We start from the raw sequence: 25,300 nt of genomic DNA on the forward strand, positions 1-25,300 counted from the left end.
TGGTTATGGCCGATGTTGAATACTTTGCCATCGAGTGGGGAGAACAAGATGGCTTCTCTCCATCATTGTCACAGGAGAACAGATGTTTATTTTTTCAAGGTGCTGGGACACAGAGCATAGCCCCACCCCTACCAACACTGAAGCCACGCCCCTACATTCTGATTGGGCCACATGTCAGCCAGTCAAAGAAAATGGATGACCATCGATAGCTAAACTATCGATGGTCATCTATCACATAGTTTCTTACTATCAATGGCAAACTTGGTTCCAGGACTCACAGCTGGAACCAAGGTGGTTATTCTCAAATGTTGGGTGCATATCCTAGCCGCCACCCCACCCACACCGGTGGGTGCGAACTGGATGGTGAACTAGTAGTTCGCTGTGCCTGCTCGCACCCAGCGTTTGCGCAGAAATGCTCCCCGTGCAAACGCAGGAGGAAGCGAAGCGATTAAAATAACCCCCTTAGTCTAGATGTAAGTATGCACTGATAATGGTGACTAGCAGCAATTGCATTGCAGGACTCGTACAACAATGCATGTGGGCGAGTAGGTGTATTTACCCCATGAATCGCTGGCTCTGGCAATTGGCCCCCATAGGGATCTGTGACAAACAGAAGGTGTGCAGACCTGAGGCATTCCCTGGAGTCACCTCTGTAGCAGCATCAAGCACAAAAACAATATCGCTCCTCTCATCTTCTGCCAAGTTGTTGTTGCGGGCACCCGCAGCCTGTTCCTGCAGGGATTGGTGTCCAAAAAAAACCACAAGGTGGCACACTCTAACACTGTGGACACACAATGACCCAGATTAAAAACCTTTTGAGTACCAATGCCGCAGTGCTTAGGGCAATGGGTGTTCCCACTCTGGTATATTCAGTGAGACAGGAAGAACCGATTTCATATATTGGATACAGGCATCCCACCTTTCTGGATGCATGGGGTCCTAAGTGCAATGGTCAGGACACTGCGGTGGTCGTCGGCTCTCTGTGAGAAGGAAGGAATTATATTAAAGCCGATAAGGCCGCATGTTAACGGATGCTATGAGGTGTGGTTACGTTTATTAAGTACATTATAACTCCATTCCCGTTCTATGTGCTCTCCTTCTGCATCCATAAACACCGCTAAATTCTTATTGTCCATTGGTGAAAGCCGCGCTGTAGCTCATCTGTCAGCTGTCTGAGCAGTTCCAGCGTTTTCTTCTTTACCTCGGTCACTGATAGAAAACGGGTTCCCTTGAGTACAGATTTGAATTTAGGTAAAAGAAAGAAGTCACATGGTGCTAGGTCTGGTGAGTATGGGGGTTATTCTAGCACTGCAATCTATTTCTAGGCCAAAAACAGCTGCACAGAGAGAGCTGTGCAGACCGGGGTGTTGTCTTGATGGAGGATGGAACCAACTTCGGCCACTTCTGATTCTTTCCCGTACATTTTCTAGAACATTTTTGTAGTAATACTGAGTCACTGTTGTGCCTTCTGGTACCCATTCTGCTAAAATGACATCCTTGAGATGAAAGAAAACAATTAACATGGCTTTGATGTGCCTACTTCAGTCTTGGTAAATAATAACGGTGTTTCCCAGTGCATCGACTGGTGTTATGTCTCAGGATCGAACTAGAAGATCCATGTTTCCTCATAGATAACTTTATCTGGAAAATAGGAATTCATTTAAAATGTCAGTACAAATTAGTTTTTTTAATTTCTTTCTGCACAACTGGGAGAAGCCTCAGAACCATCTTAGCACAAACTTTTGTCATGTTAAGATTTTAATACGAAACTTGCCTGACCGTTTCTTTGCTGATGTTGCCATTTTTGCGGTCATGATGGTCAGTTGAAAATTCTTTTGGGATTTTGGCCTGTTTTCATCCAATTCCGACGGATTGTCCAATATATTTGGATGAAAACTGGACAAATTGATTCATTGCATGTAAAAAAATGACACATCAAGTGCCACATCTGTATGAAACCCTCCCGGGGAGTTGCTGGGGCAGTTCAAGGGAATGCTGGTCCGACTGAGGCCTTGGCGGGGGAATCAGTGGGGCCAAATGATGCGAATCATGTCATTGTAGCATCGTGCCTGCTGTGCAATGCCTGAGATACCAGCATTGCACGGTGGGGGGTGTGTGTGTGTGTGTGTGTGTGTGTGTGTGACCACGGGGATGCAATCGTGCATGCCATGCCCCCACATAGTACAATCCGTCACACATTTTCTGTTACTAGGCCATGTCATTCAGGTATTCTATAACATAAATGGATGTTATGTCTGATATCAATCAGGGCATTGATGATAATATGCCTACACAGTCCCAAATGACCCTTTGCTGCTGGTATATCCTATTATTGCAGCATAGTAGTGTGTATGCTCAATATTGTCACCTGGACATGCAGGTCAATTTTGGCTATGAAACGAATGACTGCATGAGAAGCGGCTGCAGGTGACGTCACTGAATGATACCATTAACAATATTGTTTAGTGGGAATGCACTATATCTTTCACCAGCGGGTCCTCTAATGTGCGCAGAGCTTCAGGAGCTGATTGGTTGGAACTTTATTTTCCATCCTGCAAGATACGAGAGGGGTGACACTTATAAAAACCATTCTGGTATAGTCCAAGGTCAATGTTCCCTCCTTTTACCACACCCAGTATGGTTTATGTAATACAAATACAGCATAGTTACTTAATAGCACAATCTGAATGCCACATAACACAAACATTAAAAAAAACAAAGCAGAATGTGCTCAAAAGCCTTCTGATAGAGTTTTGTTTAATATTAGACACTATTAACAATTGAAGAATCGCTTGTTCTAGGAAGAAGGGAAATCTGAATGACCACTGCATCGCCTGCCATTGATTCTGATGCGTACTCAGCAGCTTATAATGTAGGATAGCTTCCTTCACTTCTGATAAGTATTCTGTTCGGTCAGCGCTCCACATACCGAGCATGTGATTAATGTAAACTATGAGCCTGAGTCATGTTTCTAAAGCAAAAAAAAAAAAGAACAAGTAACTTTGGGGTAAATTTACTAAGATGTGAGTTCCATGGAATATTTGATGTTGCCCATGGCAACCAATCATTCTAGTTTTCGTCTAAAAGGTGCTAAATTAAAAGAATTAAAATCTGATAGGTTGCAAGTCTGTGACCTGCCAGCTGCAAATCCACTCACGACTCCCTCGCCAATGAATGATTTTCCTAGTCTGTGCAAGTATGCGTAACTCTGAGACCGAATGATTTTTTTTCCTGACACTCCCAGAAAACGGGCGGTTACCACCCCCCAAACGCCGGCTTTCTGTCATTCAAATTGCAAGGGGAATGCAAAAAAAGGTAATAGCTGATTTTTGTCGCTGTTTAGCCTCACACCTGCGCACTACAATCAGTGCGCATGTAGTCATTCGATTATTGAACGTCTTGTGAATTCGCACAACGACAATCAGCTTGGAATATCTACTTTAGTTCCAGGTTTCATATAAGATATATCATTGACCATAGTTCCAAGGAACAAAGCCCTGTTTGTCCCAAACCATTACTTAAAAAATAGCTTTTCAGTGAAACCAGAGAAGATTGAAAATGGATAAAATGCAATAAATAGCATCGGTATTCACAGAATAAAGTTCTCTTTGTAGAGTTAATTTGTGTTATATTGTGCAAATGCCGGCACAGAACACAGGGGCTAATTTAGGCTGCGTCCCCAATTCCCTGCCGTGCATAAATAGTTGCACATTGAACTTTCAGACTGGATTTGCAAAAAGCAGGCAGTATTTGCTCTGCACAGAAACAAAATTACTCCGCCAAATCTAAGGGCCCCCATAGGCCGGCCCTGACTTCCCCTGAGCTCCCCCGGAAGAGCTTGATAAGATTTGGTACTTGATGTGCCATTTTTTACATGTGTGTTAAATCGGATGCGATTTATCACATGTAAACCCGGGGAAGCTGCAGGCGAGGTAGCGGGCAGGGTCCGGGTAAGCTGCAGGTGGGATAGCAGGCAGGGGAGGAAGAGCGGGGACCAGAGTCTGGTCCCTGCGGCGAGAGAATAAAAATAAAATCCTATTCACAAGACTGGGCGGCCGCTGATTGGCTAAGCTTTCAGCCAATCAGTGGCCATCCATCTCCTGCAGCTCCGTGGGAGCTGCAGCGGCAGGTGGGGAGCAGGGACCGCAGAGCAGAGTCCAGGGAAGTGGCGGGAGAATAGAAGAGAATCCTATTCAAAAGACTAGGCGGCCACTGATGCCAAGTCTTTTGAATGGGATTTTTTTCTATTCTCCCGCCGGTTCCCTGGACTCTGCTCTGCGGTTCCTGCTCCCAGCCTCCCGCTACATCTCCTGCAGCTCCCACGGACCCTGCTCTCCGGTCCCCGTTCTCCTTGACCTCGCTCCCTGCCACACTGATGGCTGCACATAAGATTTATCTTATGTGCAGACCGTCTGACCTACATTACATAACTCCCCAGAGTCTGCGGAAACCATAACACTTCATATCGACCCAATGACTGCGGCTCACGATGGATCCCGGGGGATTATAGCTGTGGACACAACCACAAGTTACTGAAACACTACCACAATATGAGCCTGATTCTGCTTGGCATCGGAAAGCTGCGAGGGGATGTGTTCCCAAGACATCACTTCTGGGGTGTCGAGCTACTTTCCCCCCAGTGTGTATGCCCCGGTGATGAGTGCTATTGTACGCTCCTGCATCAACGCCCACTGCCCCAATCTTTCCGCCTGTTTTAAACCCCTGTGAAAATCGCTCCGTGTGTATGAGGCATAACATTGAAAAAAAAACTATTCAGGAGATAAAACATGCTAAACTAAGGTTACACTATGATGCCTCAAAGCAGCCAGGCCAGGTACACATTCCCCAAATTCATACTTATCTGATTTGGCCCTAGGGGCCCTGCACCCATATGTATCTGTCCTCCTCGGCACAAAAATCACCTGGAAAATGGTGTGGGTGCGATTTCCCAGAGATCTGTGCATGTGCAGTATAGCAATCAAACTACCCCAGAGCCCCCCTCACTCCGGCCCCCACATGGCATTACCCCGGAGTCCCCCTCACACTGGCCCCCACATGGCATTACCCCGGAGTCCCCCTCACGGCATTACCCCAGAGTCCCCCTCACACCGGTCCCCATATGAAATTAGCCCGGATTCCCCCTCACACCGGCCCCCACATGGCATTACCCCGGAGTCCCCCTCATACCAGCCCCCACATGACATTACCCCGGAGTCCCCCTCATACCGGCCCCCACACATGACATTACCCTGGAGTGTCCCCTCACACCGGTCCCCACATGGTATTACCCCGGAGCCCCCCTCACACCGGTCCCTACATGACATTACTCCGGATCCCCCCCTCACACCGGCCCCCACATGACATTACCCCAGAGTCCCCCTCACACCGGACCCTACATGACATTACCCCAGAGTCCCCCTCACACCGGACCCTACTTGACATTACCCCGGAGCCCCCCTCACACCGGACCCTACATGACATTACCCCAGAGTCCCCCTCACACCGGACCCTACATGACATTACCCCGGAGCCCCCCTCACACCGGCCCCCACATGTCATTACCCTGGAGTCCCCCTCACACCGGTCCCCACATGAAATTACCCCAGATTCCCCCTCACACCGGTCCCCACATGTCATTACCCCGGAGTCCCCCTCACACCGGCCCCCACATGGCATTACCCTGGAGTCCCCCTCACACCGGTCCCCACATGTACCCCGGAGTCCCCCTCACACCGGTCCCCACATGTCATTATTCCGGAGTCCCCCTCACACCGGCCCCCACATGGCATTACCCCGGAGTCCCCCTCACACCATCCCCCACATAACATTACCCCGGCGCCCCCCTCACACCGGCCCCCACATGACATTACCCCGAAGTCCCCCTCACACCATCCCCCACATGGCATTTCCCCGGAGTCCCCCTCACACCGGTCCCTACATGACATTACCCCGGAGCAGGGCTTAAAGTGGTCATGCAGAGGTGGGGGAACTCATTTCTCAATGCCACCTAATTACCCTCCTTCCCTCTGCCCCATTAGGTAGAGACAGGGCCAGAAGTAGGGAATTTGGCATCCCCCATCAAACTAGAATGCTTTTTTTGTGAGAATTACTGTGCAGGGCCAATGTGGAGGTTAAAATGTTCCACCTGACCATTAGAGGTGGTGGAACTCCCAGTTCCCCCTCACTTTAACCCCTGCCCCGGAGTCCCCCTCACACCATCCCCCACATGGCATTACCCCGGAGTCCCCCTCACACCATCCCCCCCATGTCATTACCCCGGAGTCCCCCTCACACCGGCCCCGAGTCCTCCTGCGCCTGTTGCCGCCCGGGTGCCCCGGGGAGGGCGGGGTAGGACGGAGAGAGAGGGAGGCGCCGGTCACCAGGAAGCGATGCCCGGGTGTCTGGCCCCGCCCTCCTCTAGGTGAGGGGGAGGAGGATAGCTACCAGCAGCAGCGGAGGAGGAGGAGGAGATCCTGAGGTGTCTCCGGCAGTCACCAGCCGCCCCCCTGGCACCCAGCCCGCCGGCGCCCCCTGCACCCTGCTCCTGGGCAACCACACATTGCGCCAGGGGAGACCCGTGTGTCCGTGATGCCCGCTGCGGTCTCTGCCACCCCCGGAGATGGAGGAGGACACCCCACTGCCCTCCGGGCTCCTGGAGATCTGCGTCCTGGTGGGCGCCCCCATGGAGAAGGTCCGGGAGATAGATAAGGTGGGTGCCGGGGAGTAATGCGAGGGACAGGGAATAAGTTTACCCAGTGTCATTCCCCTGTGCCCGCTGCGGGTGTACCTCTCATCCCTCGTAGTGCCTCATGTAAGTGCCTCTCATCCCTCGTAGTGCCTCATGTAAGTGCCTCTCATCCCTCCTTTCTGCCCAGTGCTCCCTCCCCTGTCTAATGCGCCCTCTCCTCAGTCCAGTGCCACCTACCATCTGCCTAGTGCCCCCTTACCTCTCTCCTCTGCCCAGTACCCCCTCTCCGCTCCATTGCCCCTCTCCTCTCTGCCCAGTGCCCCCTCTCCTCCTCTCTGCCCAGTGCCCCCTCTCCATTGCCCCCTCTCCTCTCTGCCCAGTGCCCCCTCTCCTCCTCTCTGCACAGTGCCACCCATCAGTATGTGGCAGGGTGTGTTTAATTACAGAGCAGCAGACAGCCACACCTGGCAATGAGTGTAACAGCTGTGAGAACCAGCTATGTCTGTTACAGATATAACCCATGACACAACTTTACAAATAAAATTAAATTAGGGTATAGTAGTCCCCTGACCCCGAATACAAGAGCGGTGCCTGCATGTACATGGGTAGTGGCAGCATAGTGCTGTGTGGGAAGCTCTTGCTTTTGTCACCTGGAAGGAGGAACTCTTGTCAGTGTCTTAATACAGATCCTACTGTATAATGCTGTCACAGATATAGAGGACCACTGACCATAGCTGCACCACTTCTCTACCACCTGGGTACACCTTGCATACGCAGCGCTGTGGCTGTACCACTTCTCTACCACCTGGGTGCAGCTTCCATACGCAGCGCTGTGGCTGCACCGCTTCTCTACCACCTGGGTGCAAGTTCCATACGCAGCGCTGTGGCTGCACCGCTTCTCTGCCACCTGGGTGCACCTTGCATAGGCAGCGCTGTGGCTGCACCGCTTCTCTACCACCTGGGTGCACCTTCCATCTGCAGCGATGTGGCTGCACCGCTTTTCTACCACCTGGGTGCACCTTCCATCCGCAGCGCTGTGGCTGCACCGCTTCTCTACCACCTGGGTGCAGCTTCCATACACAGCACTGTGGCTGCACCACTTCTCTACCACCTGGGTGCACCTTCCATGCGCAGCGCTGTGGCTGCACCGCTTCTCTACCACCTGGGTGCACCTTCCATCCGCAGCGCTGTGGCTGCACCGCTTCTCTACCACCTGGGTGCACCTTCCATCCGCAGCGCTGTGGCTGCAACACTTCTCTACCACCCGGGTGCAGCTTCCGTACGCAACACTGTGGCTGACCTTAGCAGCTAGTGACTGCTGAACAAATACTCTTATCTTACCTGTATTATTCCACAAGGTGTAATGCTAAGTGTTCTGGGGCAGCACAAGACAATCGCCGTTACTGTAACCTATAGCTAGTAAAATATTTCTGTTATCCTTTAGAATGTCAGCCGTCACGAGCAGGGCCCTCTCTCCTCATGAGCTTTTCTTAAGGCCTCCATACACCTGTACTACTTTGGCCTGATTTCACCCCCTGAATGTGGAAACTCCATGTAATGCACATTGGATTATGGTATATTAGGTCTAAAGTCATATGGTCGACAGGGTCAAAAGGTCAACATTTTTTATTTTTTTATTTTTTTTATGGTGTATAAGTCGACATGGACACTGTCTAAGTGTACTGCGTCCCCTCGTATGGCTCGCTATGCTCACCATGCTTCTGGCTCGGTACCCTATTATATTCTCACTCCACGCCGTAGTGCATGGTAGGGCATAAAATACCGCCTGTCGGCTCAAATTATTTTTAAAAATCCCATGTCGACCTATTGGACCCTGTTGACCTGTAAACCGTCAACAACTGTTGAGCAATAGGGGTCAACCTTATTACTGTCGACCTAGAGTCACTCTGATCATTCCGGATACCTGCACACTATTGTAGGTCAGGTTTGCTGTGGCTGTGGGGGCCTAGACACCACAACTAGAAGATGACCAAGTAAGATCTGCAGAGGTTTGATAAGGAAACTAGGGTGATGGTTACATCCTGTGTCACAGACTGGTTTGGATACAAAGACAATGGTGGCTTGTCTGTACTTACAAGAAGCTGACACCACAGTGTCTGGAGAAGGGAACCCCCTGCCCTTATTTATCCCTTTGTGTCCCCAGCCTTTGTGTTTTGTAGCTCTGGTAGTCTACAGCAATTATACGCACTTTGTGCTATATACTGTATACCGTGATGCAGTCTATCATTGTATCATTGTGGGTGCTCTTCTCTCCTGGAGCAGGTGCTCGGATTTGTTACGGATTAGTTGTTGTCGAACAAAAAGTTACGGTTTTATTCCTTTGCGGAGAGGAAGAGGTTGCAATAGCCCAGACGGAAGGTGTCGAGAGGTTCAGCTGCGTCCAGGCTGGGGGGAAGCTGGTAGAAGGGGGGATGACGGTACTTATGTGCTAACTGGGCTGCCAATTTGAAATCGGGTCCATCGCATCGCATCCGACCATATCGCATGCAATGCGATGGACCCGGTTTTTCCATAGGATTCAATGTTAAAATGGACAGAGTCCATTTTAACATGGAATTCAATGGGAAAAAGGGGTCCTTTTCATACCCCTACTATCCAAGTGGGCACGGAGTTGGATATAAACCTGTGGCGAGCGTAGCGAGCCACCGAGCCCGAAGCGTGGCGAGTGGACACAGAATACCGTCCCCTCGCGGGGCTCGCTTCCCTCGCCACGCTTCGGGCTCGGTGGCTCGCTACGCTCGCCACAGGTTTATATCCAACTCCATGCCCACTTGGATAGTAGGGGTATGAAAAGGACCCCTTTTTCCCATTGAATTCCATGTTAAAATGGACTCAGTCCATTTTAACATTGAATCCTATGGAAAAATCGGGTCTTGCGATGCGATATCGCATCGCATCGCATCTGATTGTATGCCTTAAGTTAAGGCATACAATCAAAAAATCGGCAGCCCAGATAATACATAAGTACCGGGATGACTACAGAGATGCCCCAGCAGCATCTTTGTGGGACAGAGGTAACGGGGTGTGGATGGAAAGATCTACAACAGGGGTGGCCAAACCGGTCCTCAAGATCTACCAGCAGTTCATGTTTTTTCAGGCCGTTTGTAGAATGGTTAGGAATAAATGCAGCATGTTTAAAAATGTGACAGGTCGCAATGACTGCACCTGTGCCCCAGCTAGGGGGTCTGGGAAACGTGACCATTAGTAATGACTGCACCTGTGCCCCAGCTAGGGGGTCTGGGAAACGTGACCATTAGTAATGACTGCACCTGTGCCCCAGCTAGGGGGTCTGGGAAACGTGACCATTAGTAATGACTGAACCTGTGCCCCAGCTAGGTGGTCTGGGAAACGTGACCATTAGTAATGACTGCACCTGTGCCCCAGCTAGGGGGTCTGGGAAACGTGACCGTTAGTAATGGCTGCACCTGTGCCCCAGCTAGGGGGTCTGGGAAACGTGACCATTAGTAATGACTGCACCTGTGCCCCAGCTAGGGGGTCTGGGAAACATGACCATTAGTAATGACTGCACCTGTGCCCCAGCTAAGGGGTCTGGGAAACGTGACCATTAGTAATGACTGCACCTGTGCCCCAGCTAAGGGGTCTGGGAAACGTGACCATTAGTAATGACTGCACCTGTCCCCCAGCTAGGGGGTCTGGGAAACGTGACCATTAGTAATGACTGCACCTGTGCCCCAGCTAGGGGGTCTGGGAAACGTGACCATTAGTAATGACTGCACCTGTGCCCCAGCTAGGGGGTCTGGGAAACGTGACCATTAGTAATGACTGCACCTGTGCCCCAGCTAGGGGGTCTGGGAAACGTGGCCATTAGTAATGACTGCACCTGTGCCCCAGCTAGGGGGTCTGGGAAACGTGACCATTAGTAATGACTGCACCTGTGCCCCAGCTAAGGGGTCTGGGAAACGTGACCATTAGTAATGACTGCACCTGTCCCCCAGCTAGGGGTCTGGGAAACGTGACCATTAGTAATGACTGCACCTGTGCCCCAGCTAGGGGTTCTGGGAAACGTGACCATTAGTAATGACTGCACCTGTGCCCCAGCTAGGGGGTCTGGGAAACGTGAATTGTTGTGTGATCCTGAGGACCGGTTCAGCCAACCCTGGTCTACAATGTCTAGGTCAGCACCAAAAGGTCAACAACTGACATGAAAAGGTCACCATGAATTGTTCACAGGTTATTTATGTTAATATTGACTCGGACCTCTGTTTACTGTCGACACTGTAGATCTAGCATGCAGTGAGGGTGGTGCTGTTATTGGATAGAATGGGGGCTGCTTATGTGGAATGTCATTTTCGTTCTGTTTTATGCAGGGTTGCCTATTACAGCCCCCTGCGTCCTAAGTCCTCTTATAAAGCCCGCTCCTAATACAGGAATGAGCTCCTCTGTGTCTCCCCTACATCCCGATCGATGTCTGTGTATCAGCCCCTGACAGCTGCTGGCCTGTCACCAAGGACCTTATGGCACGCAGCTTGCCCACTAAACAAACACAGGCAACTTAATATGTGTAAGGCTGCAGTAAGCCGCTGTACACCTTACGGATTACTCATGGTGCTCGTGAATGTGCTGAAAGAGGATCTTGGACACGGGACGCTGGGTCTGAGTCAGGTAGAGTCACCTCTTAATCATTACCACCATGTCTTACAGTGTTCCTGCAGCAGGAGAGAGCCAAGGAGTCTGTAGTGCCTCCCGGGTTATCAAGCTGCAGCGCTGTATAACCTGGGCCTGCTCACACCTGTCAGCAAGGCTGCAATTGCAGACAGACAAAACCATGCTGCGCTGCAGGTGATTTGGGTGAGTTATTTTGTTTCTGTGCAGGGTAAATACCGGCTGCTTTATTTTAACACTGCAATTTAGATTTCAGTTTGAACAAACCCCACCCAAATCTAACTCTCTATGCACCGGTTACATCTGCCCCACCTGCCGTGCACATGGTTTTGTCCATCTGCAAAAATAGATAAAAAGGTAATGTGCGAATTCACATCCTCGTGAGTCAACCAAACCCTGCCTTGCGAATGATGGCCTGGCCAACATCCATTCGCAGTGTGTGTTCGCGCGGCTTGGAAACAAAGGGCCTAATTCAACAACACTCTGAACGGGGTGAATTCGGCCCCGTTCCGATGTTTGGGGGTCTTATGTGCAGACCCCGAAATGAACCGCTTCGGCGAGTTGCACACTTGCCTGCCAATTTGTTGCGGGGAGAGAGGGCCTGGGGCGGAGACAGCGCTGGGACATGGGAATGCCCAAGTGTCCCCATGAAAACGGTGGGCGTTAATTGAATCACCCGCAAAAGAGTAATGGCTTCCCTATTTGTAGCATATAGCGGGCTACAGGCGGTGAGAGTAGACAGCCAATGCGTCACATCCACTGTGCTGGGGATTATTTATCAGTGGGGACTAAAGTAGTAAAAAATCCTAATCTGTTTTGGGCCTGTGTAGAACGTGACATCATCTTTTTCTTATGCGCTAACATGTCCTTTACTTGCCATAGATAGCAATTTTTGCTATCCAGTTCCCCAGACTGCTTTTGTCTGGTGTGGACTGAACTGAGATGGGACTTATTTACTGACTATGTATTTAGGTAGAGCATCTGCAGAGAAACCTAGCAATCACTTGTTCCCACTGCCTGTGCTTAAATACAGTGTTCAGTAGATAAACGCTCCTGGTTTCTGGTCGCTGAATATGCTCTCGAACTGCTGAGCTGTGTCACAGTGAAAACCTGACCGTATTTCTAGTGTCTCGTGCAGGTGACTTAAGGACGGAACAGTGAACGTTTCATCCTTCATCAACATCATCCGTTCTGGATGGATCCCGATGCTCCGGTGTGCACCCAGATTAAGTGTGTTTTAGGTCTGATTTTTAAATCTCTGATCAGACTCCGTGTCCCAATAGCAGCAGTGTGATCTAGAGAACAGGGGTATGTCTGACCCTTTTTCATTGCATGCTGAAGCCAGTGGCCCCCAACAGCGTGGCTTCTCCAGATATCCTGAGTAACCTAAAATAACTAACTCGCCTTAAATAAAATAACTGTTCACGCAGTTGTTTGAGTGCTGTGTCTTCAGAGGCAGTCGCTAATGCCACACGGTTTATCGGATGCTGCATCCTTGGAGGCAGGGGCTAATGCCACGCAGTTGATCGGATGCTGCATCCTTGGAGGCAGGGGCTAATGCCACGCAGTTGATCGGATGCTGCATCCTTGGAGGCAGGCACTAATGCCACTCGGTTGATTGGATGCTGCATCCTCAGAGACAAGCACTAGTGTCACGCAGTTGATCAGATTCTGCGTCCTTGCAGGCAGATGCTAATGGATGCTGCATCTTCAGAGGCAGGCACTAATGCCACACGGTTTGGTCGGATCCTGTGTCCTCGGAGGCAGGCACTAATTCCACTCAGTTGCTAGGATGCTGTGTCCTTGGAGGCAGGCACTAATGCACGTGGTTGATCAGATGCTGCATCCTTGGAGGCAGGCACTAGTGCCACGCGGTTGTTTGGATGCTGCTTCCTCGGAGGCAGGCACTGGTGCCACGCGGTTGATCGGATGATGCGTCCTCATAGACAGACACTAATGCCACGCGGTTATTTTGATGCTGCGTCCTCAGAGGCAGGTGCTAATGGATGCTACATCTTCAAAGGCATGCACTAATGTCATGCGGTAAATCGGATGCTGCACCCCCAGAGACAGGCACTAGTGCCACGCAGTTGATCAGATACTGCGTCCTTGCAGGAATGTGCTAATGGATACGGCGTCTTCAGAGGCTGGCACTAATGCCACGCGGTTTGATCGGATGCTGCGTCCTTGGAGACAGGCCCTAATGGATGCTGCCTATTCAGAGGCAGGCATTAATGCCATGTGGTTGATCGGATCCTGCGTCCTCGGAAGCAGGTGCTAATGGATGCTTCTTTGGAGGCAGGCACTAATGCCACCCGTTTGGTCGGATGCTGCGTCCTCGGAGGCAGGCAGTAATGCCACGTGGTTGGTCAGATGCTGCGTCCTCGGAGGCAGGCACTAATGCCACACGGTTGGTCGGATGCTGCGTCCTCGGAGACAGGCACTAATGCCACACGGTTGATCGGATGCTGCGTCCTCGGAGGCAGGCAGTAATGCCACGCACTTGGTCGGATGCTGCGTCCTCGGAGGCAGGCATTAATGCCACGTGGTTGGTCGGATGCTGCGTCCTCGGATACAGGCACTAATGCCACGCGGTTGATCAGATGCTGCGTCCTCTGAGGCCGGTGCTAATGGATGCTGCGTCCTCTGAGGCCGGTGCTAATGGATGCTGCGTCCTCTGAGGCAGGCACTAATGCCACGCGGTTGATCGGATGCTGCGTCCTCTGAGGCAGGTGCTAATGGATGCTGCGTCCTCTGAGGCAGGCAGTAATGCCACGCAGTTGATCGGATGCTGCATCCTCAGAAATGGGCACTAATGCCACGCAGTTAATTGGATGACGAGTTTTCAGACGCAGCAGCAGATCAGAATGGACGTCTTTTTCCTTAACCTTGTGTGAGGTTATCAGATTCACTGTAAATCTGTAATTACTATATTTTATTAGGTGTAGTAATTAATGTACTATTTTAGTCCGTCGGTACCCTCTTGTTCTCCATATATGTCTATATACTCCCTATATGTGTGTGTAGTTCCAGATCATATATTATTAGGCTGTATAATCCCACCTCAAATGTAATGTCTGTATTTCCCAGGACTTTATTCATGTAAGCATTGTACCATGGGCAATCTCCCCAGGGGGGTTTACAATTCTTTGTAAACCTCTGGGCTCTAGCAGACTTTGTGGAACCGGCCACCACAGGGGGTGATCAGCCCATAATGTAATCAGCCGATTATTGTTCCTGCTGTTTACATGAGGGGGATAGCTGAAGGACAATCACCACAGGGGGTGATCAAATTCCCCTACTATCAACAGGAGGGTTGTCCACAGGGGGTGACCACCACATAATGTAATCAGACTGTGTTTTATATCTTGGGTTGACTCTGCTATGCATATCTTGGCCACTTCCAGACTTTCTGGAACCGACCCCAGCAGGGGGCAGAAGCAGATGGGCAGCAGCAGTACCTGGGAGGGGGGATAAACCTGACTTGAATCCACCAATAGGGATTGAGTGCAAGCCCACTGATGGTATGGAGAAGCGTGGGAATTGGAAGTTTTTAAAATGACTCGCACACAAGCCAGGAGGAGAATTGGATGGACTGTCCTGGACTAAGAGGTTATGCTCTGTCTAGGTATTGTGTGGACTTATATGCTATCACTGCTGTGTGGGCTAAGTGATAGTTTGCCCTGTGGAACTGATCTGGGACTGTGACTATACAAGGACTGTCTGTTTGGGCCTGCTACCTGAATATCTTTCTACTCTGCAATTTACCTTTGCCACTGTTTATTGTCTATTTGTGCGTGCTGTGGAAAATAAACCATTCTTCTGGTTTCATCTGCTCGGTGTCTGAGTGATTGAGGAACTCGTACCCTCACATTTGGCGGCAGCGACAGTGGGATCATTCAGACACCAACCATCGAGCACAGAAAGCACAGAGAACAGAGGATCAGACCATATGTAAGGAAACGGAAAATGCAATAAGGTGATGTTCAGCAAGTGAGCAGGTGTCAGTCCTGTGAAAGGGAAAATGTTTCCAAGGAAAGAAAATCGATGCCTCAAGACCCCTGTAGCAGAGGAGCTCAGGGATGGAGGTTCTTCAGTGTATCGGCAGGCTGGGAAGCCGGATCTGTTATTTATTGTCAGGAAAATGCAGTATATCTGGAAGTACTGGGAAGACGCTCAGCAGATGGTCAGCGGGTGGAGAGTATCCAGCATACAGGACAAAGTGTGTTACCTGGGGGATGCATTCCTGCACTGTAAAGGTGAGGCCACTTCTTGGAATCTGCTAGGAGAGCCAGAGTTTGTAGAATTTACAGAGGAAGTGATTGCTACAGTTACCCAGATGCTACAAAGAGGACAATATTCTGAGGCTGAAGGACAAGTCCAGAATAAATTGATGCCCCAGATAGAACCAGAGGAAAGGTCTAGAAGGGGGCTACTGCAATCTGGGCAGACAACCGAGGGGTCTGCCACAGAATTAATTGTTACCGCAAGAGAAGGGTCGTTGTCAGGGGGGCCCCTAACTGCCCTTGAAGAAATGAGTATGGAGGAGCTGATAGCAGAAGGTCAGCTGCGAGGTATACCCATCCAATCCTGCACTCGCGGGGAAATCCTTCAGCAGATCCTTCACGATCAGGGAGATCCTACAAATGCATTTGCTGATTATCGAGCCTGGATCCTCCATTTCGGTGCCCAGTTGAGTGTGTGGGAACAATTGCAGTGTCTGGAGGAGTGCTTCGTGGTGGCAGAGGAAGAGGCGATTGATCGGGGGCTCCTGGATACCCCAGCATGGCAAGATCAGTGTCGCAGGGGGCGTGATGAAAGGCACCGTTTGCAATTGCTTCTCCCCCATCCTAGGGAGGAGCTGCACTACTGCTTCCCTTTTGCTGAGGTGGGAGATGCAGAGCTATTATCCTGCTGCCAGGGGATCTATGAGGACTGCGTCCAAGAAGAGATCGCCGTGGTTAGAGGAGTATCCGACAACATCCAGGCCACCAGCCCACCAGTCACAGATGACGTCGTGTTTCGGGCTGCCCAGCATACTCAGCTGGGGAAGGAGGCTATCGCGGAGAAGGAGGTGTGCGCAGAAGTAGCTGCAGGTGAGCATCTGGCTTTTAAGGGGACAGAGCTGACACAGCCTGTCCTGCAGCCACCAGCGGAATTGTTTGTGATGGAGGGTCCCTCCTCAGCCCTGGACATTGAGACCAAATGCTGGACTGAAATGTGCCATGCCCCTAGTTTGGGTTTGGGGGAGGAAGGACATGACGGGGTGGTGGAAGTGCCAGGGCCAGAGCCCCTATATTGGCCTGCTGTTTGGCCCCTGTTCCTTGGGCAAGAGGGGGAGGTGGAAAGTGGTCCCTGCCCCATTGTGCCCGAGGCAAAAGTATTAGTAGGTTACAATGTTGCAGAGGGGGGGTACCCAGAATCCGAAGAAGAGGAATTGCTACAGCCCTTGTTAGTTCCAATGTATGACTTAGACTGTAATCATGCCCTTGCTGGTTCTGCAAACCAGCCGCCTTTTACAAGATGGGTTTGGTATGATGTCACCCTGTGGGACTCAGGTGGTATATCCAAACCCCAGATTCTTGGCTCTGCATCCCGCTATTCCAGGTTGTTATTGGTTCCTGAACAGCTGGGTACCGGGACTACAATAGTAGGGGAAGGAATGTGAGGTTATCAGATTCACTGTAAATCTGTAATTACTATATTTTATTAGGTGTAGTAATTAATGTACTATTTTAGTCCGTCGGTACCCTCTTGTTCTCCATATATGTCTATATACTCCCTATATGTGTGTGTAGTTCCAGATCATATATTATTAGGCTGTATAATCCCACCTCAAATGTAATGTCTGTATTTCCCAGGACTTTATTCATGTAAGCATTGTACCATGGGCAATCTCCCCAGGGGGGTTTACAATTCTTTGTAAACCTCTGGGCTCTAGCAGACTTTGTGGAACCGGCCACCACAGGGGGTGATCAGCCCATAATGTAATCAGCCGATTATTGTTCCTGCTGTTTACATGAGGGGGATAGCTGAAGGACAATCACCACAGGGGGTGATCAAATTCCCCTACTATCAACAGGAGGGTTGTCCACAGGGGGTGACCACCACATAATGTAATCAGACTGTGTTTTATATCTTGGGTTGACTCTGCTATGCATATCTTGGCCACTTCCAGACTTTCTGGAACCGACCCCAGCAGGGGGCAGAAGCAGATGGGCAGCAGCAGTACCTGGGAGGGGGGATAAACCTGACTTGAATCCACCAATAGGGATTGAGTGCAAGCCCACTGATGGTATGGAGAAGCGTGGGAATTGGAAGTTTTTAAAATGACTCGCACACAAGCCAGGAGGAGAATTTGATGGACTGTCCTGGACTAAGAGGTTATGCTCTGTCTAGGTATCGTGTGGACTTATATGCTATCACTGCTGTGTGGGCTAAGTGATAGTTTGCCCTGTGGAACTGATCTGGGACTGTGACTATACAAGGACTGTCTGTTTGGGCCTGCTACCTGAATATCTTTCTACTCTGCAATTTACCTTTGCCACTGTTTATTGTCTATTTGTGCGTGCTGTGGAAAATAAACCATTCTTCTGGTTTCATCTGCTCGGTGTCTGAGTGATTGAGGAACTCGTACCCTCACACCTTGTACTTAATTTTGAGCATCCGCTGCATACAAAGGCCCCGCGACATTACTGTCTACCTCTGACTCAATAGGCCGCATTGCCCCATTCATTATAAGTAAAGTTTCTATACTTACATTGTCAACAATATTTCCTATGTATTATGTATGTATGGACATGGGGGTCCCCCGATCTAGGTGAGGGGATCCCACGGAACAATGGGGGTGCTTTATTCCCTGCAGCAGAATATCAGCTATTCATATAGTTAGGATATAAGATAATTGAAAAGCAGCTTCTGCATAATGTAAATGATTCTGATTCTTCACCTGTGTTGCCGGTGGCAGTTGTTGTGACACGTGGTTAAGGGAGGAACCGGCAGAAAAACCCGTCTTACCGCTGTTTTACTTTCATTGCTGGGGATGTGAGTACGATGATTCTGCTCTAATGATCCCCTAGAGAAACATTGATATCAGTAGTATTGTGACGGGCTGTCACGAGAACAACTTGTGTGTTACATTGTGTTGGTTGCACTGTGGTGGATGAGGGCAGGTTGACACGGAGATGTGCGCTGAGCCAGCTGATTGTGTGCCGGCTGCAGCTCCTGTCCTGCGAGTTCTCCAGTGATAAGGTGCTAATCCCTGGCACCTGTCCAGTGCGCACTGCCCTGGTGCTGGCAGATAGCAGCCGGATAAACTGCCAATTGCCCTCCAGTGCTTTATGTGCTTCAACACCACTGTATTATTATTATTATTATCTGTATAGCACCGCCTACTGTTTTTACCAATCAAATTGGGGTGAAAAAAAAAAATTATTTCATTTTTTCATGAAACTTTTTAATGTAACGTGTTTTGTCCCATACCCATCGCTTGCCTCCTGGCTATGTATGACACCGTGCTACTGGAAACAATGTGGTTTGCTGGTTTATTTTCCGGATGAGAGCGTCTTGACAGTGATTGAACAATGTGGCATGTGACCTGGGTAAAAGGGGAAGACGTATTTGCTCAAGATTTGTTTTTTTCTGGATTTTACTTCCTCTTAACTATTTACCGGACCCTGAAGATCCATCGTCTGCAAAATCCATCATCGCAGACTCTTACCTCCCACATGTGCCCGGACTTGCTGGGCAGCTTCCAGGTAACTGAGGAATTCATAGAGGCTGCTAGACGAGAGGTGTTTCTAAAGATCCGATCACTGATCGTGCACAAAACACCAAGAAACCTCATTCTCCAACGTTTGTGTCTGCAAATAGAATCCAGTATATAACAATGTACAATATGGAATCCAGTACAGGTCCCAGGGAAACCAGATGTATGAGGTACTAATGGGGATTTTATGATGTTCTCCATGGAATAAAGGAACAATATGGAGTTGGAGGGGATGCTGTTGGCAGGTCGTCAGTTAATAAGTCAGCCACTATTGGTCGACACATTAAAAGGGTCGACTTAGCTTAGATATGTATACGCTTGACATCGTGCACGGAGAGTGAAGCAAACAATGCGAGGAGATGCGGTACCATTACACGCTGTCTGTGTCAACACCTAGGTTGACAGACCAACAACTCATGTCGACCTTTTGACTGCGTTGACCTAATTTATGTTGACCTTTTCATGTATCGACCTATGAACTGTTGACCTTAAATTGTGTTGACCTCTGACCCATACCCAAGATGTACCCAAAGACCATGGTCTTCCCCCTAAATCAGGAATGTCCAAACTGTGGCCCTTCAGCTGTTGCAAAACTACATATCCCAGCATGCCTTGCCATGGTTTTACCATTCCCTAATAGCAAAACTGTGCAAGGCATGATGGGACTTGCTGGAGGGCCAAGGTTGGACATGCCTGTGAGTTTCCAGGCGGACTAAGTAATGAACCCGGGGCCCTAGCAGGAAAGTGTCTGGGTCTAGTGGAATCTATCCATGTAATCGGACAGAGAACATCTGCCCCGGTGACCATTATAGATGGGGACAGACCTATCCGTAGAGAAGTCACTGTAAGGGTTTTTAAAAGTAGACATTCTAAAGCCTCTAAAAGTGGGGTGGGGTGGGGGTTGCCTATAGCAACCAATCAAATTTCTTATCAGCTTCTTGGATGCTATAGAGAAACATTCTAATTGGTTGCTAGGGGCAGCAATGCCACTGTGGTCGGAGGCTCATCACAGGATAACTTTTGGTGCATTTCCCAGGTTCTAAATGGACGAATCAGCGCCAGGCGCCATATAATGTAGATGCCTAATGAATTAAGTGTTTTTTAGCATGCTGTATGTGGTGCTCTATACATAGTTGTAGAATTGCACTTTTAAAATGCAAGGATGAAGCACTTAATATAAAGGAATTTTGGTTTTGAAAGGCTTAGGGGCCCATTTATCAAAGTATAGTTATGACTATATCTCAGAAACCCCTCCCCCTTTAGGGGGTAAGCTGCAAATATTTAGTACTGCTGGCAAGTATGACGGAGGGACTGCGGCCGGTATATCCAATACCCTCCCAGGAAGTGGCCTCTGTGCGTGCGGTCTGACTGACCGCACATCTGCAGAACCCCCGGCATCAGGCAGGCTCCGGTCCCTGCACAATGATGTATCTCGCCGTTACGGTCACATATTGCAGTGCGATCATGGGTGGTAAGGATCCTGTCCAGACGGATCGCATCAAATATGCAATCCATAATAAATGGGCCCCTTGGACATTCGGATGCAAATTGTTCTAGACATTCTAACATAAGAAGTGGAATGTTTGTGACCTTCCCCTAGTGTGATTGACAAAGATCTTTGTGGACAAGTCATTTGTTTTTAATTCCAGACGAAGGAATCTCCCCGCTGTGGCTTTGTGTAACGTGTCCGACCAGGGTTGGAGAAATAGTTTGTTTTCAGGAATTTCCTGTATAAATGCTAAATCATGGTACGTTTTAGAAAAGCTCACTGGTATGCGACAGTAAGGAGAAATGTGTCACCTGTATTTATTTATATTTTGTGGCCTGGTTGGTTTAAAAGATCACATGGTGGAACTTCTGGCCCTGTGGTACAACTGCCTTCATCTTGTGACCAACAAGAATGTCACAAGTAGTCCTGTTCTCAGCATGTCCTGGTTTGAGCCCAGATTCTACAAGCTCTGCCCTCTTTCAACTATCGATACAGGGTCTGGTCAGTGACCAGCAGGTAACCCACCGACACTAGTTAGGTGTGTCAGCAACCAGTCGACGCATACATATCAGTAAGCAGTATTCGGGTCCCGGGGGTAGGTTTCTGAGCTGTATGGTGGTTTCAAGTGCTACGAAGTAGTTGAAACATACCCGCCCACAGCGCAGAAGGTACAGTAAGTGACAGGTGGTTACTGATGGTAACAGGGAATCTCCTGGTGGCCCAGGTTCCCGAGAGACCTGAAGAAAGATGAATATACTGCTGATGCACTCTCCGCAATAATTATAATTTATTTATTTACAGTGTCTTATATAGCGCAGCAGATTCCGTTACAGTGTCTTATATAGCGCAGCAGATTCCGTTACAGTGTCTTATATAGCACAGCAGATTCCGTTACAGTGTCTTATATAGCGCAGCAGATTCCGTTACAGTGTCTTATATAGCGCAGCAGATTCCGTTACAGCGTCTTATATAGCGCATCAGATTCCCTTACAGCGTCTTATATAACGCAGCAGATTCCGTTACAGTGCCTTATATAGCGCAGCAGATTCCGTTACAGTGTCTTATATAGCACAGCAGATTCCGTTACAGTGTCTTATATAGCGCAGCAGATTCCGTTACAGTGACTTATATAGCGCAGCAGATTCCGTTACAGCGTCTTATATAGCGCAGCTGATTCCGTTACAGCGTCTTATATAGGGCAGCAGATTCCGTTACAGTGTCTTATATAGCGCAGCAGATTCCGTTAGTGTCTTATATAGCGCAGCAGATTCTGTTACAGTGACTTATATAGCGCAGCAGATTCCGTTACAGTGACTTATATAGTGCAGCAGATTCCGTTACAGTGACTTACATAGCGCAGCAGATTCCGTTACAGCGACTTATATAGCGCAGCAGATTCCGTTACAGCGTCTTATATAGCGCAGCAGATTCCGTTACATTGTCTTATATAGCGCAGCAGATTCCGTTACAGCGTCTTATATAGCGCAGCAGATTCCGTTACAGCGTCTTATATAGCGCAGCAGATTCCGTTACAGCGTCTTATATAGCGCAGCAGATTCCGTTACAGCGTCTTATATAGCGCAGCAGATTCCGTTACAGCGTCTTATATAGCGCAGCAGATTCCGTTACAGCGTCTTATATAGCGCAGCAGATTCCGTTACAGCGTCTTATATAGCGCAGCAGATTCCGTTACAGCGTCTTATATAGCGCAGCAGATTCCGTTACAGCGTCTTATATAGCGCAGCAGATTCCGTTACAGCGTCTTATATAGCGCAGCAGATTCCGTTACAGGGTCTTATATAGCGCAGCAGATTCCGTTACAGGGTCTTATATAGCCCAGCAGATTCCGTTACAGGGTCTTATATAGCCCAGCAGATTCCGTTACAGGGTCTTATATAGCCCAGCAGATTCCGTTACAGGGTCTTATATAGCCCAGCAGATTCCGTTACAGGGTCTTATATAGCCCAGCAGATTCCGTTACAGGGTCTTATATAGCCCAGCAGATTCCGTTACAGGGTCTTATATAGCCCAGCAGATTCCGTTACAGGGTCTTATATAGCCCAGCAGATTCCGTTACAGGGTCTTATATAGCCCAGCAGATTCCGTTACAGGGTCTTATATAGCCCAGCAGATTCCGTTACAGGGTCTTATATAGCCCAGCAGATTCCGTTACAGGGTCTTATATAGCCCAGCAGATTCCGTTACAGGGTCTTATATAGCGCAACAGATTCAGTTACAGCAGGGGTTCCCAATCTTTTTTGAATCACGGCACCCTAGAGTATCAAAATTTTTTCACGGCACCCCTAGGCCAAAAATAAATTTATTAGATTGGGTTTATATGTGATTCTTTGGGTCAGGTATGGGGTAAAGGACAGGATTTGCTTCTGTTTGTACACATTTTATTAATGGCGGCCACCAGCATTGCTTTTGCTTATAAATAATTAACAATTAATAATTTGAGTTGGTCCTGGACTACCAACCCAGGGCACCCCTGCATGTGTCCCGAGGCACCCCAGGGAGCCACGGCACACAGTTTGGGAACCACTGAGTTACAGGGTCTTATATAGCGCAACAGATTCAGTTACAGTGTCTTATATAGCTCAGCAGATTCCGTTACAGTGTCTTATATAGCGCAGCAGATTCCGTTACAGCGTCTTATATAGCGCAGCAGATTCCGTTACAGGGTCTTATATAGCCCAGCAGATTCCGTTACAGGGTCTTATATAGCCCAGCAGATTCCGTTACAGGGTCTTATATAGCCCAGCAGATTCCGTTACAGGGTCTTATATAGCCCAGCAGATTCCGTTACAGGGTCTTATATAGCCCAGCAGATTCCGTTACAGGGTCTTATATAGCCCAGCAGATTCCGTTACAGGGTCTTATATAGCCCAGCAGATTCCGTTACAGGGTCTTATATAGCCCAGCAGATTCCGTTACAGGGTCTTATATAGCCCAGCAGATTCCGTTACAGGGTCTTATATAGCCCAGCAGATTCCGTTACAGGGTCTTATATAGCCCAGCAGATTCCGTTACAGGGTCTTATATAGCGCAACAGATTCAGTTACAGGGTCTTATATAGCGCAACAGATTCAGTTACAGTGTCTTATATAGCTCAGCAGATTCCGTTACAGTGTCTTATATAGCGCAGCAGATTCCGTTACAGTTTCTTATATAGCGCAACAGATTCAGTTACAGGGTCTTATATAGCGCAACAGATTCAGTTACAGGGTCTTATATAGCGCAACAGATTCCGTTACAGGGTCTTATATAGCGCAACAGATTCCGTTACAGTTTCTTATATAGCGCAGCAGATTCCGTTACAGCGTCTTTTATAGCGCAGCAGATTCCGTTAGTGTTTTATATAGGGCAGCAGATTCCGTTACAGTGTCTTATATAGCGCAGCAGATTCCGTTAGTGTCTTATATAACGCAGCAGATTCCGTTAGTGTCTTATATAGCTCAGCAGATTCCGTTAGTGTCTTATATAACGCAGCAGATTCCGTTAGTGTCTTATATAGCGCAGCAGATTCCGTTACAGTGTCTTATATAGCGCAGCAGATTCCGTTACAGTGTCTTATATATCGCAGCAGATTCCGTTACAGTGTCTTATATATCGCAGCAGATTCCGTTACAGTGTCTTATATAACGCAGCAGATTCCGTTACAGTGTCTTATATATTCCGTTGCGCTTTACAATAGTAGACAGTGATAAAACAGACTGTGTAACAACAGACAGACTTGGAGGTAGGAGGGCCCTGCTGCAAGCTTACAATCTATAGGGACATAGGAGGGAAACACAAGGACAGGCACCAGTAATAGCATAGCAGTCCCACCAAGTTACAAGTCCAGAAGGGAAGCTATATAATACAAAAGTGCCTCAGAGGGATATGTGTGTGTGGGATATAAATATGATAGGCTTGCCTGAAGAGGGGAGTTTTCAGGGAACGCTTGAAAGTTTGGAGGCTAGCGGAGAGTCTTACTGTGCGTGGAAGGGCATTCCATAGGATGGGAGCAGCCCAATGAAAGTCCTGTAATAGTGAATGGGAGCTAGTGATCCGCTCAGATGAGAGACGCAGATCTTGTGCAGAGCGGAGTGGCCGAGATGGGAGATATTTTGTGATAAGTAGAGCGATATAAGCTGGTGCAGTATGGTTAATAGCTTTATGTGCGAGTAGAAGTGTTTTATATTGAATTATGGTAAGATACAGGCAACCAATGGAGGGACTGGCAGAGCGGATCAGCAGACGATAATGGACTCTGCTATCTAATATAGAGCAATATCGAGGTATATTTATTGGCCAAGATAGAATAGCCCGCCACCCAGCGTCTAGGCGTCCTCGTCTCTGGTAGGTCCCTACTACTACATTTGAATATGGGGCGTGGAACCCCAAAAAGCCAGCGAATGACAGTCACCGGAGAGCAGCATAATAGAAGCTAAGATATTCAGAGCGGTGGGTTCCTCCTATGACCTGGTTGTCCGACCTTTCTATGAATCTGAAGAGATGCCCTTCTCTGACCCAATTATTCGCTCACTCTTTGTATTTGGGAATGTCAGACTTCCAAGGTTGTAAGAGTCTTGTGGGTCTTATAGGATTAAAGTGTTCTGTAATAACGAGCCCAGGCTACAATGGGAACTAACCATGTATACGGCACACAGATGGGGGTAAACTTATTAAGATGGGTGTTCTACCAAAGATGGGATGTTACAAAATA

General features: G+C 48.8%; 1 protein-coding gene and 1 long non-coding RNA gene across 5 annotated transcripts in view; one reads left to right on the forward strand and one right to left on the reverse strand.

The window, feature by feature from the left end:
- Positions 1-1,042: 1,042 nt before the first annotated feature.
- LOC146005593 (uncharacterized) lies at positions 1,043-6,383 on the reverse strand. 3 transcript variants are annotated; one of them, XR_014444039.1, is made up of 3 exons: positions 6,276-6,383; positions 2,369-2,552; positions 1,043-1,641 (listed from the first exon to the last, which is right to left on the reverse strand). It is a non-coding gene; the product is annotated as an uncharacterized LOC146005593 (long non-coding RNA). The 3 variants fall into 3 exon arrangements; XR_014444038.1 differs by having other exon boundaries at positions 2,369-2,971; XR_014444040.1 differs by lacking the exon at positions 6,276-6,383 and adding an exon at positions 4,923-4,999.
- Positions 6,345-25,300, forward strand: part of DENND3 (DENN domain containing 3) — a 68,935-nt gene continuing 49,979 nt past the window's right edge. Inside the window, exon 1 of one of the 2 annotated variants that reach the window (XM_083144916.1) lies at positions 6,345-6,709. In XM_083144916.1, the coding sequence (XP_083001042.1) occupies positions 6,620-6,709 (90 nt within the window). In that variant the 5' untranslated portion in view covers positions 6,345-6,619. Of the gene's footprint in view, positions 6,710-18,900; positions 19,090-25,300 lie in introns of those variants that run through there. The other variant, XM_083144915.1, reaches the window with a different exon arrangement.

This window comes from Crinia signifera, chromosome 5 (assembly GCF_055691185.1).
Source record: "Crinia signifera chromosome 5, ASM5569118v1, whole genome shotgun sequence".
Taxonomy (NCBI): Eukaryota; Metazoa; Chordata; class Amphibia; order Anura; family Myobatrachidae; genus Crinia; species Crinia signifera.